This window comes from Panthera onca, chromosome D4 (genome assembly GCF_046562875.1).
Source record: "Panthera onca isolate mPanOnc1 chromosome D4, mPanOnc1 haplotype 2, whole genome shotgun sequence".
In the NCBI taxonomy this organism is placed as follows: domain Eukaryota; kingdom Metazoa; phylum Chordata; class Mammalia; order Carnivora; family Felidae; genus Panthera; species Panthera onca.
The window spans coordinates 81125538-81140645 of NC_138351.1; the positions used below are offsets into that span (position 1 = coordinate 81125538).

The following is a 15108-nucleotide window of genomic DNA, read 5'->3' on the forward strand; positions in this document are numbered from 1 at the left end:
CTATTACACATGTCCCTCGATTACTTAGCCATAGCACAATGATCCAAACTAGGAAATTAACATTGGTACATTTCTATTTACAAATCTGTAGACCTTATTTTGATTTCACCAGTTGCCCCACCAACGTCCGTTTTCTGGTCTAGGATCTAACTCAGGATCCCACCTGGCACTTAGCCATCGTGACTTGTTCGTGGCATTTAATCACCATGTCTCAATCTGTGACAGCTCCCCAGTCTTCACTTCTCTTTCATAACCTTAACTGCTTTGGGAGAGTGCCGGTCAGTTATTTTGCAGAATGCCTCTCAATTCAACAACTTCAGACTTTTAAAAGCAGCTTAAAGGAGGGGCGCCTGGGTGGCTCAGTCGAGTAAGTGGTCTGACTCTTGATTTCGGCTCAGGTCATGATCTCAGGGTCATGAGATTGAGCCCCGAGTTGGGCTCTGGGCGTGGAGTCTGTTTAAGATTCTCTCTCTCTTTCTCTCCCTGCATCTCTCGTCCTCAATCACATGTGCACTCTCTCTCTAAAAACAAAACAAAACAAGGCAGCTTAAAGAAAAAATTTTTTTTGACTAGGTAACACATATACATGGTACAAAATTCAGAAGGCATTTTTTGAAAATGATGGCTGTGTCACACATTGATTTATCATATTTTGCTTGCTTATACAGATAACACATGTCAGTTGCAGGAAATTGGGACAGTATAGGAAGAGATGGGTCAGAAAACCAAAGCCGCCTTCCCTAATCTCCCTTCTCAGGGCAATCACCACGGGCCTTTTGGAGGACATCTGCACAGACCTCTCTGTGCAGATTCACATGAGGCTAAGTACCGATGTCTTTTCCTGCAAATGGGCTCGTGTTGCACTCTGACCTGCCTCTCCCCCCATGAGAATTGTCCCGGCCGCCTTTCTACATCTTGGCCTCTCAGAGCACCTTCTCTTGTGGCTGCCCAGCCCGGGATGAACCAGCCGGTCCCCGTGGGGCACATTTAGGATAAGGAAGACCATTGCCTTTGCTCAGGTCTCAGAAGAAGGCAAAGTGCTGAGCTGGGGGGTGTGCACGTTGGTTTGGTTCCTGGCACTGGTTGCTCGTGAGAAAATCCCTTTCCCTCTCAGTTCCATTACCTGTAATGTGGAGATTTGTGGGTTTCTCAGGCCCAGGGCAAAGGAGACACTCTGGGTTCTGTGCAAACCTCGGTGCCGAGCATCACTTCCTCTTCCAGGCAGGGCGCCCAGTCCACGCAGGATGAGGTCGCTGCGTCTGCCATCCTGACCGCCCAGCTGGATGAGGAGCTAGGAGGGACCCCTGTCCAGGTGAGGCCAGCCCAGTGTCCCACTGGGCCACACCCTGCATCTTGTCCATCTGGTCACTCCTCTCTCTGACTGTCCATCCTCCCATCCCGCAAACATTTACGTGGGGCTCCCTGTGTGCCCGACAGCGTCCGCAGCCGTGAACACGCAGGTCCCGCCCCTCTGCTGATGCAGTTTATGGTCTTGGGGGGAGAAAGATGCTCGGCAGACATTCAGGCAAATGCGACATGGAGACGGTAGCAGTCGAGGCAGTGTGGCAGCACAGTCGGAGGGGGGATGTGGAGCCGGCCTGCTTGGGCTTAAATCCTGTCTCACCTCTGGGCGACCATGGACAGGTTGCTCAGCCTCTCTATGCCTGTGTATTCTCTGAGTATCCTCTCTCTGCCACAGGATTGCCGTGTGTACGAGGAGTTCATGTTAGTAAAGCATTTAGAGCCATGCCTGGCCCATAATAGCCCCCTTACACGTATATGTTAAGTGTAAGAACATAGAGATCCCAGGCAGGATCTAACTGGATTAGACAAGGACCGCCTTCGGAAGATACTTTTCTGTTGGGACCTGACGGGTGAGAAAGATTTGGGCAGGCACATTTCAGGCAGAGGGAAGGATATATGCAAAGGCCCTGAGGTGGGAGGGAGCACTGAGTGTTAGAACAAAGGACGGAGTGCCATGATAGAAATCTGGAGAGGTGCTCGGAGGGGCCAGACCACCGGAAGCCATAGTGAGGAATTTGACCTTAACCCTGGAAACAAAGGGATATGGCTACTAATAAATGTGATATGAAGGGATTTATGGGTTTAAAAGGTTGCTCTGGCTATGCAAGAGGGGTCTCTCCGTATCTAGAAGGCTCTATTCTCATCACTCTGCCGTCTTTCCTGCCCTGGACTGACGTCACCATTCTGGAAGAATGTCCACGAACAACCCATGTGCTTCCATTTAAGGGAACATTTGCAAACATGGGTTCTCTTGGTTCTTGGACTAGAGTCAGGGTCAGCAAGGCAGGTCCTCATGGGAGGGGAGAGCAGCTGAGGCAGTGCCCGGGGGACCTGTGGCCATGGGGCCGTCTCCGGCTTTCCTGGAGCTCCCGTTTCTCTGCCCAGACCCTGTGTGCTGCAGGGCCATGCTTCATCCCGCAGCAGACACCAGCGTGATGGCCTTGTCTGGGGCAGGGGCCCAGGCCAGGGTGGCTGGGGTAGGGGTTGAACACAGAAGCACTGTCGCCCCCACCCTCCTTTCTTGACTTTGCTCTCGTATCTCGCTGCCAGAGCCGCGTGGTCCAAGGCAAGGAGCCCGCCCACCTCATGAGCCTGTTTGGCGGAAAGCCCATGATCATCTACAAGGGCGGCACCTCCCGTGAGGGTGGGCAGACGGCCCCTGCCAGTACCCGCCTCTTCCAGGTCCGGGCCAGCAGCTCTGGAGCCACAAGAGCCGTTGAGGTAATGCCCTGGCCCTGGACCTCCGGAAGGTTTCGCCTACTTGAAACCCCCCGGACTCGATGGGCAGATCTCCGGGCACAGGACTGGGTGGGGTGGGGGCAGGAGTTAAGAGGCATCTTATTGCACCTTCCCTGCCCTGGGAAGCAGAATTGTATGTCTCAGACTTCCTCTTGTTTCAAGGATGCCCGGAGCCCCTTGCATACCTGCCATAATGGGAAGCTCACTACCTAACAGTCCATTCTTCACCATCTGGACACTTCCTGATTGTATTCCAGACGGCTCCTATCCCTTTTATGATGGAAGGTGCAGACCTGAAGGTGCAGGATGGTCTGAACAGCCTAGAGGAGAATGGGGCTATCTCACCTCCTTTGTGCGGGGCACTCAACTTCTGTTAATGTAGCCCAGAATTCTAGAATTACCTTGATGAGCCACAGTGCATTAGTGAATCATGGGAGTGAATCAACTAAGCCCCTCCTTGTCCAGTGCGCCCTCAGTTGTGATGGGTATATTCTTCCAAGTGTCCACCTAAGAGCTGGTCCTGCTGCAGGGTCTCCTGGGAAGTAAGGAGGGGACTGAGGACTTTTTGTCTGGTTTCTGATTAATCGGACTCTGCCTTCCCAGATAATTCCTAAAGCTGGTGCACTGAACTCCAATGATGCCTTTGTCCTGAAAACCCCCTCGGCCGCCTACCTGTGGGTGGGGGCAGGAGCCAGCGACGCAGAGAAGACAGGAGCCCAGGAGCTGCTCAGGGTACTTCGGGCCCAACCTGTGCAGGTGGCAGAAGGCAGCGAGCCAGGTAGGAGCTGGGGGCATCGGGGCCTGTTGCTTGCTGAGGACTGTGGCTGTTAGATCTCCCTCCCTTCTTTCTGCTTTTGGGGGGGGGGCTCCTTACTCCTGCCTTTCTCCATACCTGTCCCCTTTTGTGTGTTCAACAAAAGCAGGTTGGCTTAAAGTGAGGGCTATGGTCAGTGAGAGGGAGGCCCTCCAGGAGTTAAGGGAAAGCAGAGCTCAGTCTGGGCTGGGGCATTCGGGGAAGGCTGCTGGAGGAGGTGGTCACTTGCAAGGAGGCCTTGAAAAACAGGCAGAGTAACAGCCTCATGGGGGCAGAGTCTCTCCTAACCTTTAGAATTTCTGTGGACAGAAATGCCAAAGCCTGCTCTGTTTTTCAGAATACAGGTAGGAACATCTTTATGCCAGCCCTCACTCAGTCTTTCTGCTATGCCTTTGAGTCTATGCCTTCCCGCCTGATGCTTAGTAGAAATGGGGAAGAGTAGCTGTGCTTTCCGAGATGATGGACATATTCATACCCGCCATGTCCAATTTGGTGGCCACTAGGCACATGTGGCTAATGAGCACTTGAAATACGAATGCTGGGAATTAATGAGACCGAGGAACTGAATGCTTAATTGTTTTGCATTTTAGTGAACTTAAATAGCCACATGTGGACAAAGCAGGTGTAGTGGAAAGAATAGGGGGATTAGAGTCAGATAAGATTTGTATCCTGCCTTTACTCCTTGTTAGCTGTGTGATGTTGGGTGAGTTGCTTAACCTCTCTGAGCCGCAGTTACTTGTTTGTGGAGTGGGAATAATTATCCCCATCCTGCAGTGCTGTCGTCATTCCTGGCTGTGTGTCGTGCCAAGTGTGCCCTCTCTGGGCCCCTGTTTCATCACCTTGAAATTCCCTCAGGCCCCTTCTCTGTTCCCCCCCCCCCCCCGTCCCCACTGGGATTTGAAGGCAGAGGGTGGATTGAGAGCAGTCAGCTGTGCTAGGGCAGGGTTTATCGTGGGGTCTGTTGAGGAGGGTTGGCGGGAGGCGGTATCTGTTGGCAACTGGTGCGGCCTCCCCCCCTCACAGACAGCTTCTGGGAGGCGCTGGGCGGGAAGGCCGCCTACCGCACGTCCCCGCGACTGAAGGACAAGAAGATGGACGCCCACCCTCCTCGCCTCTTTGCCTGCTCCAACAAGATCGGCCGTTTTGTGGTGAGCCCCGGCGGAGGTCTCTGCCTCTGCTTACCCACTGGGAGGCGGGCTTGCAAGGCGTGTGGCGTCAGCAGCAGGGAAGGGAGAAGCCCTTGACGCAGGGCAGGGAGGAAGGATCCCCTGCCGGCTGGAGCACAGTGAGCCCGCCCAGGGGAAGGAAGACCTCTGGATCACCGGTGTGCTTTCGTTAACCCTTCTGTTCCTTCCCAGATCGAAGAGGTTCCTGGCGAGCTTATGCAGGAAGACCTGGCCACAGATGACGTCATGCTCCTGGACACCTGGGACCAGGTGGGTGGAGGACAGAAGGCATAGGCTGTTTGGGATGAGGGAGGTGCTAGACTCCAGCTCTTAGATCAGCTGCCAGAAGGGCTTAAAAGAGCCAGATGTTGCTGGAAAGGTCCCTGAGGTGTTGCGAGGCACTTTCCCTTTCTGGGCCTCCATTTCCCCATCTGCAAAATGGGAGTGAGTGATGGGACCTACCTTGCCTAATTCTACGAGGTGAGGTGTAGAGAAGATCACCTTGCACACTGTGAAGCACCATATAGATGCAAATCGGATGGCCAGCGTCCTCTCCCGGGCCTTAGGGCAGTGTGAACTCCTCCCTTAAATCTATTGGTAGAGAAACTTGAACTTAGCATATCATATGCGGGCATAAACGGTCTACAGAGGGTCACCTGGGCGTTTCGAAGGGCATCTCCTTCTGTTTTAGAGGGCTCTGAGCTCTCTCTGCTTCACCTCCTGGGGAAGGCTGTTGTGTAGGACTGGTAGCAATGGTGGTGCCATTCCTTCAGTCGACCAGTATTAACTGAGCACCTGCTTTGTGCCAGACACTGCTCTAGATGCTAGGAACAGAGCAGTAAATAAAGTAGACATTCCCCTGCCCTCACAGGGCTTCACATTCTCTCGGGGGATGGCAGTCGATAACCCTTCCTGTCAGAGTTATCAAAATTACAGATGGCAGCCGCAAAGACATAAGGCTCCCCTCTGTCTCTTCTTCTTGGGATGCCCAGTTGGAAGATCAGTACCAGAATGTTTGCAGCTTGAGCCGTCCAGCTGCTGTCGTCGATTGCTCCTCTGGCCACCTAATCTATTCGTCCATCCGTTTCTTCATTCACTCAGCCCACATTTACTACACACCAGTGTCTTCCAGGAAAAATGCTGGAATCCTACGATGAGCAAAGTAGACACAGTACCTGCCGTGAAGGGGCTTCTAGTTTAGCAGGGAACACGTTTGTAAATAAGTAAGAGAAAGACTGGTATTTTATTATCTGGTATCATCTTATCAATGACAGGGGCTCTTTAAAATATTAAAAAAAATTTTTTTTTAACAGTTACTCATTTTCAAGAGAGGGACAGAGTGCAAGCAGGGGAGGGGCAGAGAGAGAGGGAGACATAGAATCGGAAGCAGCCTCCAGGCCCTGAGCTGTCAGCACAGAGCCTGATGTGGGACTCAAACCCATGAACCATGAGATCGTGACCTGAGCTGAAGTCGACGCTTAACCGGCTGAGCCACCCGGCGCCCCTTTAAGATATCTTAGATACACCTAAAAATTGTCGTATTACACAACTTGTATTAAGGCTCACAACGGTGGTAGTGGTAGTAACTTGTTTTTATTCCAAGCTTTAGACCCGTGCGGCCCAGAGCACACTCAGTGCCTGTTTGGTATGAGCATATGTTTGGCTGCTCATTGGTTGAGCAAACATATGCCAGAGAGGGATAATTCATGAACTTCTAGAGAAGGATCTCAAACTCATTGGTTGAGCAATGTTAGCGAGTGAGGGGGCTGGGGTGGGGGGACACGGCGTGGCGGGTCCTGAGGCAAACTGGAAATGCCGGTCTAAATCGGCGGTGGGGGTGGGGGCGGGGGTGCTGCCACTCAGCCTCATCCACATGAGCGTGAAGGCCCGTGGTCGCCAGATCCTCCAAGTTTTCAAGAGAACGCGGAATTCTAGATTTTAACATAAGCTGGTAACTAAACCTGGCTACACGGGCATTATAGACCAAGCTGTGGTGGTGGGTGGGCCAAGAAAGCGTGTGTGAAGGTCACCAGTTTGCAAGCTCTGTTCCAAGTCCTTCCAGTCCTGGTCTGTGGGCCGTGTCCGGTCCCGGCTGGGGCCCAGGAGCCTCCCCATTCTTCTCCAGCGGTGCGTGTGGGCAGCGCCCTCATGGACACTTTTCGTTTCACGCCTCACTCCAGGTCTTTGTCTGGGTTGGAAAGGATTCTCAAGAAGAGGAAAAGACAGAAGCCCTGAGCTCTGGTGAGGACCACGTGTGCCTGTGGGGCTCTTTCCTGCGGTGCAGTGGCAACAGCTTCCCGCATGGGTCTGGGAGTTCGTGACAGCGGGGTGGCACTTCCTCATCCGTGGTCAGCCCCTCGGGAGCCCTGCCTGGGGCACTGGAAGAGCAGATCAGCTCCTACAGAAAGCTTCAGGTCATGCCAGGGAAAGGCTACGTTAAGTTTGCCCAAGGACCAAACTTGTCAGGGTTTGGATGTCGGAAAGCAGATCTCTGGTAGCTGACCAGATCTGACTTGGGACGCAGAACGCTCAAGCTGGTTTGTTAATATCTTCCAATAGGGGAGAGCAAGAGAGCAAAGTGATACAAACTTTGTGAAGCAGGGAGTTAAACCGTGGCCCCGGGCCCTTCCTGCGTTCCTGGGCAGGGTGGTCGGGGAGCCATGTGCGGTCATTGCTAAGGGATGCTAGCGTCTAGTGCAGGGACTGGCCATCAGAGACACTAGGACCAACAGCCATCGTAGGCAGCTTCTGCCCTGAATCACCTCTCTCTGGTGAAGGACGCACGAAGCATTCCTGGGGTTTTCTTTTCCTGCATGTGTGTCTGCAGCTAAGCGGTATATTGAGACGGACCCAGCTAATCGCGACAGGAGGACCCCCATCACCGTCGTGAAGCAAGGCTTTGAACCTCCCTCCTTCGTGGGCTGGTTCCTCGGCTGGGATGACAGCTACTGGTCTGTGGATCCCTTGGACAGGGCCATGGCTGAGCTGGCTGCCTGAGGACAGGCAGGCCCCACCCCTGTCACTGGTCAGTGCCTTTTTATAACAGTCCATCCTTCAGAGACCTTACAGAGAGCAGGGCCACTCTGGTGTGTGTGTTTTTACAGTAGCCAAAAACAGCCATGCAGAAATTCAGGGTCCTTGCACAATTTTCTCAAGTATCTGTCCTTTTGGAAATTGAATCCAATAAAAGCTTTTTGAAGTGTGTTAGCCTGTCGTGGCTCAATATGTCTTGGTAATTATTCTGGGAATTCCCAGGGAGGGGCCTGGCATGTGCCTGTGAGCCGGTGGCTAAGCTTCCTTCACTCTCTGTGAATCCTGGACCACCGAGAAGCAGGTGCCAGGATGAGGTGGGATGCACCCAGGTGGCCCCAGGGGAACTGCCTGTGTGAAAGGAAATCGGGAGGGAACCGGGGAACTGAGGGAGCCGCTGGACTGAGGTGCACGTCTGACCCCAAGTGAAGGAGAAGAGGGAGAAGGTTGGGCGGAAGCCGTCCCAGATGGCCGTGCCGTCCAGGAAAGTTTGGCAAAGCTTTCAGGGAATGCTTGAACCAAAGTAAAAAAATAAAAAATGAAAATAAAAAAACTCTTTCTTAATGGTATGTGGTATGGTCCCAGTTTTCTTATTTTGTTATTTTTTAAATTATATGTATATATTTTAATTTACATCCAAGTTAGTATATAGTGCAACAATGATTTCAGGCATAGATTCCTTAGTGCCCCTTACCCATTTAGCCCATCCCCCCCTCCCACAACCCCTCCAGTAACCCTCGGTTTGTTCTCCATATTTATGAGTCACGTAATATATATGTCCCCCTCCCTGTTTTTGTATTATTTTTGTTTCCCTTCCCTTATGTTCATCTGTTCTGTGTCTTAAAGTCCTCATAGGAGCGAAGTCATATGATATTTGTCTTTCTTTGACTCATTCCGCTGAGCATAATACCCTCCAGTTCCATCCACGTAGTTGCAAATGGCAAGGTTTCATTCTTTTTGATTGCCGAGTAATACTCCATTGTATATATGCCACATCCTCTTTATTCATCCATCGATGGACATTTGGGCTCTTTCCATACTTTGGCTATTGTTGATAGTGCTGCTATAAACATGGGGGTGCATGTGTCCCTTTGAAAGAGCACACCAGTATCCCTTGGATAAATGCCTAGTAGTGCAATTGCTGGGTCGTAGGGTAGTTCTATTTTTAATTTTTTGAGGAACCTCCATAGTGTTTTCCAGAGTGGCTGCACCAGTTTGCATTCCCACCAACAATGCAAAAGAGATCCCCTTTCTCCGCATCCTCGCCAGCATCTGTTGTTGCCTGAGTTGTTAACGTTAGCCATTCTGACAGACGTGAGGTGGTATCTCATTGTGGTTTTGATTTGTATTTCCCTGATGATGAGTGATGTGGAGCATTTTTTCATGTGTCAGTTGGCCATCTGGATGTCTTCTTTGGAGAAGTGTCTATTCATGTCTTTTGCCCATTTCTTCACTGGATTATTTGGTTTTTGGGTGTTGAGTTTGATAGTTCTTTATAGATTTTGGATACTAATCCTTTATCTGATACGTCATCTGCAGATATCTTCTCCCATTCTGTCGGTTGCCTTTTAGTTTTGCCGATTGTTTCTTTTGCTGTGTGGAAGCTTTTTATCTTGACGAGGTCCCAATAGTTCATTTTTGCTTTGGTTTCCCTTGCCTCCAGAGACGTGTTGAGTAAGAAGTTGCTGTGGCCAAGGTCACAGAGGTTTTTGCCTGCTTTCTCCTTGAGGCTTTTGATGGCTTCCTGTCTTACATTGAGGTCTTTCATCCATTTTGAGTTTATTTTGGGGTATGGTGTAAGAGAGTGGTCCAGGTTCATTCTTCTGCATGTTGCTGTTGAGTTTTCCCAACACCACGTGCTGAAGAGACTGTCTTTATTCCATCGGATATTCTTTCCTGCTCTGTCAAAGATTAGTTGGCCATCCATTTGTGGGTCCATTTCTGGGTTCGCTATTCTGTTCCATTGATCTGAGTGTCTGTGTTTGTGCGAGTACCATACTGTCTTAATGATTACAGCTTTGTAACACAGCTTGAAGTCTGGGATTGTAATGCCTCCAGCTTTGGTTTTCTTTTTCAAGATTTCTTTGGCTATTCGGGGTCTTTTCTGGTTCCATACAAATTTTAGGATTGTTTGTTCTAGCTCTGTGAAGAATGCTGGTGTTACTTTGATAGGGATTGCGTTGAATACGTAGATTGCTTTGGGTAGTATCGACATTTTAACAATATTTGTTCTTCCTCTCCAGGAGCATGGAATCTTTTTCGATTTCTTTGTGTCTTCTTCAATTTCTTTCATAAACTTTCTATAGTTTTCAGTGTATGGGTTTTTCACCTCTTTGGTTAGATTTATTCCTAGGTATTTTCTGGTTTTTGGTGTATTTTTTATCATGGTAAACGATGCATAATAATCATTTTGACTATTTCTAAGCGGCATGCAGTGTCATTACATACATTTACAGTGTTGTGGAGTCAGCACCATTTATTCATTTTGAGAGAGAGAGAAAGTGCCAGCAGGGGAGGGGCAGAGAGACAAAGAGGGAGAGAACCCCAAGCAGGCTCAGCGCTGTCAGCGCAGAGCCCAATGGGAGCTCGAACTCATGAACCGTGAGATCATGACCTGAGCCAAAAGCAAGAGACGGACGCCTAACCGACTGAGCCACCCGGGGCCCCTTTGCTCCTTGTAACCTTTATTTGGCTTTCTGTCTCTATGGATTTGCTTTTCTCATACAGTATTTGTCCTCTGTGTCGGGCTTATTTCACTTAGCATAATGTTTTCTCAAGACTCATACATTTTATAGCAAATATCAAAATTTCCTTTTTGTGGCCGAATAATACTCCATTGTGCGTATACACATTTTGCTTAACCATTCATCCAGCGGCGGGCACTCAGGTCATTTCCACCTTTTGGCTATTGTGAACCAGGCTGCTGTGAACACTGGGGCGCAAACAGCTCTTTGATTCAAAGAGTTTTTGAGCCACAGTCCAATCAGCCAGTGAAGGCGCTGTGTGCCTCCCAGGAGCAGGTACAGCGTGTCTTGTCTCCCCACTGCATTCAGTCGTCGGGAGGTGTGGCTTTGGTGCACCTGTGGGGACCAGCACTCAAACCCAGCAGCTGGGGCCCCTAGTCATTTATAGTCCCCTGCAGTAGAAGTCTGGGCAAGGCGCGTCCTCACAGCTGCCATACCCTGTAACTAATCTGCCCACACCTCCCTGGCTTCCCCTGTATTCCGTTGAGTCATTCTGCTGCCCCGAACTCTTTGCAGAAATCTGCTCCTGCAGTTACCGTCACGAGAGGTGCCCCTGAATGCTCCCAAAGTTGTGGGAGAGGGACTTCCTCTGTGCCCCGCTTTGTGCCCCCGGGACCCTGAATCTCTGTTCATATTCAGGGCGTCACAAAGTCCCTCTTAGCCTTTCCCGCGAACTTCTCCTAAACCTTTTCTCCGTGGATGTACCAACCGGAGCAAGGAACTGCTGCGGGACAGACCCCCTTTCCTCCCCTCTCGTCTTCTGGTCTTTTCTCATGTTGCCCCTGCTTTTGTTCTGCACCACCTCCCCCAACCCGATCTCCAACCGTAAGAGACTCCCGTGCATAGGACTGTAGAACAGAAGCCAGTGTGAAGGTGTAGATGCTGGGAAGGGTGTGCATGTCTGTTTACACTGCTATTTCCAAAGCTGCTGATCACTCGGATTGCCCAGGGAGCTTTTTATGCCCCAGGGGCCCTACGTCTAGAGATTGTGATTCATTGCAGAGGTGATGAGGGAAGAGGAGAAGGAATTTTCCAGGTGAGACATGGGGGCCGGAGGGGCAGGGAGTCATCTCAGAGTGTGCAGCAAGTACAGAGGGGGTCGTGGGGGAGCAGGTGGGGAGTGCTAGGCCTCACATCGTGAGAGGTAGGCCGGGCCCACCTCAACTGCCACGCTGAGAGATTTGGACGGGATCTTGTAACTCCCACCTCACTTACCCCAAAGGGTTACTTGCAGTCAAAGCAATCACTTTGACATGATTTGCACTTTGATGCAAAGTCCTGGGACAAAAGCAGCATTTACAGCCTAGAGCTTCCAAGGGCCTTCCCTCAAGGCAGACGGAGTCCTGTCTGGACAAGCCAGCTCCCCTCCTGCAAACCTGTGGGAGGTCAAATTGCAGGGGACCTACCCCTGAATTCTTCATTTCTTCTACTGGCACGCAAGGTGGTTTATTAGCCAATTTCAGTTCATTGGTGGCTGTGGCCTCATAACTCTACAGTGCTCCGAAAAAGTTAGTTGCCCGGGGCAAGAGTTGCTCGGACTTCATATTTTTCTCTCAAAGTTCAACCACGTAGTTTCTCCTAACAACTTTCTCCCCCCCAAAACATGACCTTGGATTTTGTCGTCTACCATATAGAAATCATCGTGAGGCGCCATGACAGGCGACGAAAAGGCCGGCCTGGGCTTGGATCCCGTGTCTGACTTTGGGCTGGTCAATAGGTACCTGTTGTGTGCCTTGGGCCAGGCAGCCTGCAAGGCATTGGAGCTGTAACAGACCACGGGGTGACAGAAGTGAGTTCCTGTCCTGCTTGGATTCGGGCAAAGGGTGATTAAACTAGCAAAGGATTCAGGGTGTCCATGGATCTCGAACTCCCCAGGGAAAATATATGGGCAGGTGCTCCAGAAGGGGCCTAGGCGGCAGTTGGGCAACTTTAACCTCTCCGCATTTTTTGGCCCACATAAAGCACACCGAGAAGCCAATGCAGCCAGCCCGGGACCGGAGGATCACATGTGCCATTTCTGAAAAACGAAATCCACAGACACTAAATCCAGGCAGAAACAGACCCTCACCCAAAGAAAACGAGTGAAAGTGCACACTTTATTATGTACAGCATTGGAAAGGGAGGCCACGTGGAGAACACTCTTGCACCAGCGCTCATCCTGGACCCCTTTCATGCTTCCTCCCTCTCAAGCAATCTAATCCCAACCTGTTGGGCTATGAATCCACAAGGCAGAGAGGCGAAGACTGGTATCTGGACATAGGGACACTCAAAGGAGCAGAAAGCACTGTTACTCTAAGCCTGAGAAGAGGTTTTCAGCCAGGATATGGGGCTGTTTCCTGGTCCTCACTGGTCGAGGGTGAGTCACCGCACGAAAGAGAGAGAAGCATTAGTTAAAAAATTATAAATAGAAACGTAACTTGAGTTCCAAGTCAAAATGCTCCATATACATGTAATAAACGCAGCTGAGAACATGGATGCACGGTTCAAGGTTTTCTAAAATAAGCTTGGAAATGGGCGATCGGGGAGGGGACATTCACAGTCTGGGACAGACAGAGGGATGCAGCTAAGGACCAATATGAAGGGTGGCTCTGGGTAAGGAAGCTGCCATTCCCAAGACCTCTCTAGGTGAACTCAGAGCCACGAGGAGAAAGTGGTTTAAGTGTCACCAGCCAGGTCGTCGGACCAACAGGAAGAATGCCAGGTTGCTCAGATTCACGGGCATTTGCAAAATTCACAGGCGTTTGCAAAAGGCTTCCTACCATTGTGGAACAAGGAACTGGGTAGGAGGGGCCGCCCACTTCCTCTCTGGGCACTGACCACACGTGATAGAAAAGGAGGACTCGGCAAACTAAAAAAAAAAACAAAAAAACCCTCCATCTATATATCTTAAGTCTGACAGTGTCTTCCCAAGCTCATTGGTTATTATGTGCCCAATATATTGTGAATTCCTCATGATATTTAATGAATGGGCCTGGTAACCAAGATATTTCACAGTGTACGATAGTTAATAGCATGCAGACAATAAAAGAGAATTACTTTACCTATTTTTTAAAAAAAGGATTAGTCCTTAAGCCATTCAAATGGGTATACAAAGAATTGTGTATAGAACTTAGAGAACATTTTATTTAAAAATCAGAACTATTTAGAACCTGATATATGAAAATAGGCAAAAGTGAGGAAAAAGCACTTTTGTGACAAGTATTTAGCTGGTTTGAAAGACCACAGAGGAATCACTGAGTCAAAGAGGCTAAAAGAAGTTTAAAAGAAAGGGAGAACTATTCTTATTATTCTTAAAGGATCTTTGTGATAGTAGATTTAGAAGTCTTTCAAGGGTTAAGATCATCTTTTTCACTGACCTTGACCATTTCCTCCAGTGTTGACAGGTATAGGCACGAAAATGCCAACTCTCAAGTGAGGATTATTTTGAAACGTGGTCTGAGCTTAGAAAGTAAACGGATGTTAGGAACATTTCCTTAAGATTCCCCGGAGGTAAGGCACATATGGCCCAGAGAAGCTGGTTGTAGCCTAAGGTCACTGCTTTCTGCAAAGCATTTGTCCAGCCAGGGTGCCGAGTGGTGGTTATAACCTGTTTTCTTGCCTTTGGTCTGGCTGCAGAACGACCCAGGGAAAGTCAAAAGAAGGGGGATTTAGCCTATTACCTAATGATCTAAACGTATGAACTTTAAATATTTTAAAAGAGTTAAGAAATGATCAAAATGATCTTACAGATCACCAATCGCCAACCCCCTCCCCACACCCCTTCTCTTTCTCAGTATTTACAAGCTAACAATCCTCATCTGTATCTGTTGCTAGGATCACTACACATTCTAAGCACCTCGCAGTCAACGTACGGAAAAGGAAAGGAAGGAGGAATAGTCAAGGTCCCGCCCTACTCTCTCCTTACAGGTTAAAGGCTGATTTGGTCCCCACTCTACCCTGGAAGGGAAGGGCGCGTCTCTGCGTTGGCCTCTGTGGCTCACTTCTTTGCCCCCACGATGCCTTGCAACATGTCTATGGGCAGGGGGAAGACGATCGTGGAGTTTTTCTCAGCAGCAATGGTGGTCAGTGTCTGGAGGTACCGCAGCTGAAGGGCCGCGGGAGACTCAGTGATGACCATGGAGGCTTCTTTCAGAGCCCTGGATGCGTTCATTTCTCCCTCGGCTGCAATGACCTATGGAACAGGAGGAGGGAATGGTCAGACTGGAGAAAATACAGGTGTCAAGGGGCAGTCTTCAAACCAGGGTGTGCACACAAAGCCTTCTCCAGGAATGCGCCAGAACAGTTTTAAGGAAATCCATTGCCAGTTACCCCATTTCCCTATGTCCTTTTTCCTATGTCTGATTTGCCTGACTATGTGCCTGAGATCGAGACATCGTCTTTTACTGTGGCTTTTCTTGCATGCTTCAGGGGACCGAACAGAGGGGCAACTCAAAATAGGGGTTGAGAAAGTGACTAGTGAATGGACACAAATCCTTTTGCAAGTCACATGAATTTCCAGTTATTTATTTAGATAGAGAGAGAGAGACAGAGACAGAGAGAGAGAATCTTCAGCAGGCTCTACACCCAGCCCAGTGCCCAACACGGGGCTTGA

The 15108-nt window shown here is 49.9% G+C and overlaps 2 protein-coding genes across 6 annotated transcripts in view; one reads left to right on the forward strand and one right to left on the reverse strand.

Moving 5' to 3' along the window:
* The window catches only part of GSN (gelsolin), a 53632-nt gene extending 45682 nt beyond the window's left edge, over window positions 1-7950 (forward strand). For all 5 annotated transcript variants that reach the window (XM_060608827.3, XM_060608823.3, XM_060608824.3 and 2 more), the window contains 7 exons: window positions 1222-1312; window positions 2575-2745; window positions 3367-3541; window positions 4601-4725; window positions 4936-5013; window positions 6924-6984; window positions 7571-7950. In XM_060608827.3, coding sequence (XP_060464810.1) covers window positions 1222-1312; window positions 2575-2745; window positions 3367-3541; window positions 4601-4725; window positions 4936-5013; window positions 6924-6984; window positions 7571-7740 — 871 coding nt within the window. In that variant the 3' untranslated portion in view covers window positions 7741-7950. The remainder of the gene's footprint in view (window positions 1-1221; window positions 1313-2574; window positions 2746-3366; window positions 3542-4600; window positions 4726-4935; window positions 5014-6923; window positions 6985-7570) is intronic.
* Window positions 7951-12596: 4646 nt separating this feature from the next.
* STOM (stomatin) overlaps window positions 12597-15108 on the reverse strand; it is a 31247-nt gene continuing 28735 nt past the window's right edge. The window contains exon 7 of the mRNA XM_060608838.3: window positions 12597-14688. Within this exon, the coding sequence (XP_060464821.1) occupies window positions 14494-14688 (195 nt within the window). The 3' untranslated portion in view covers window positions 12597-14493. The remainder of the gene's footprint in view (window positions 14689-15108) is intronic.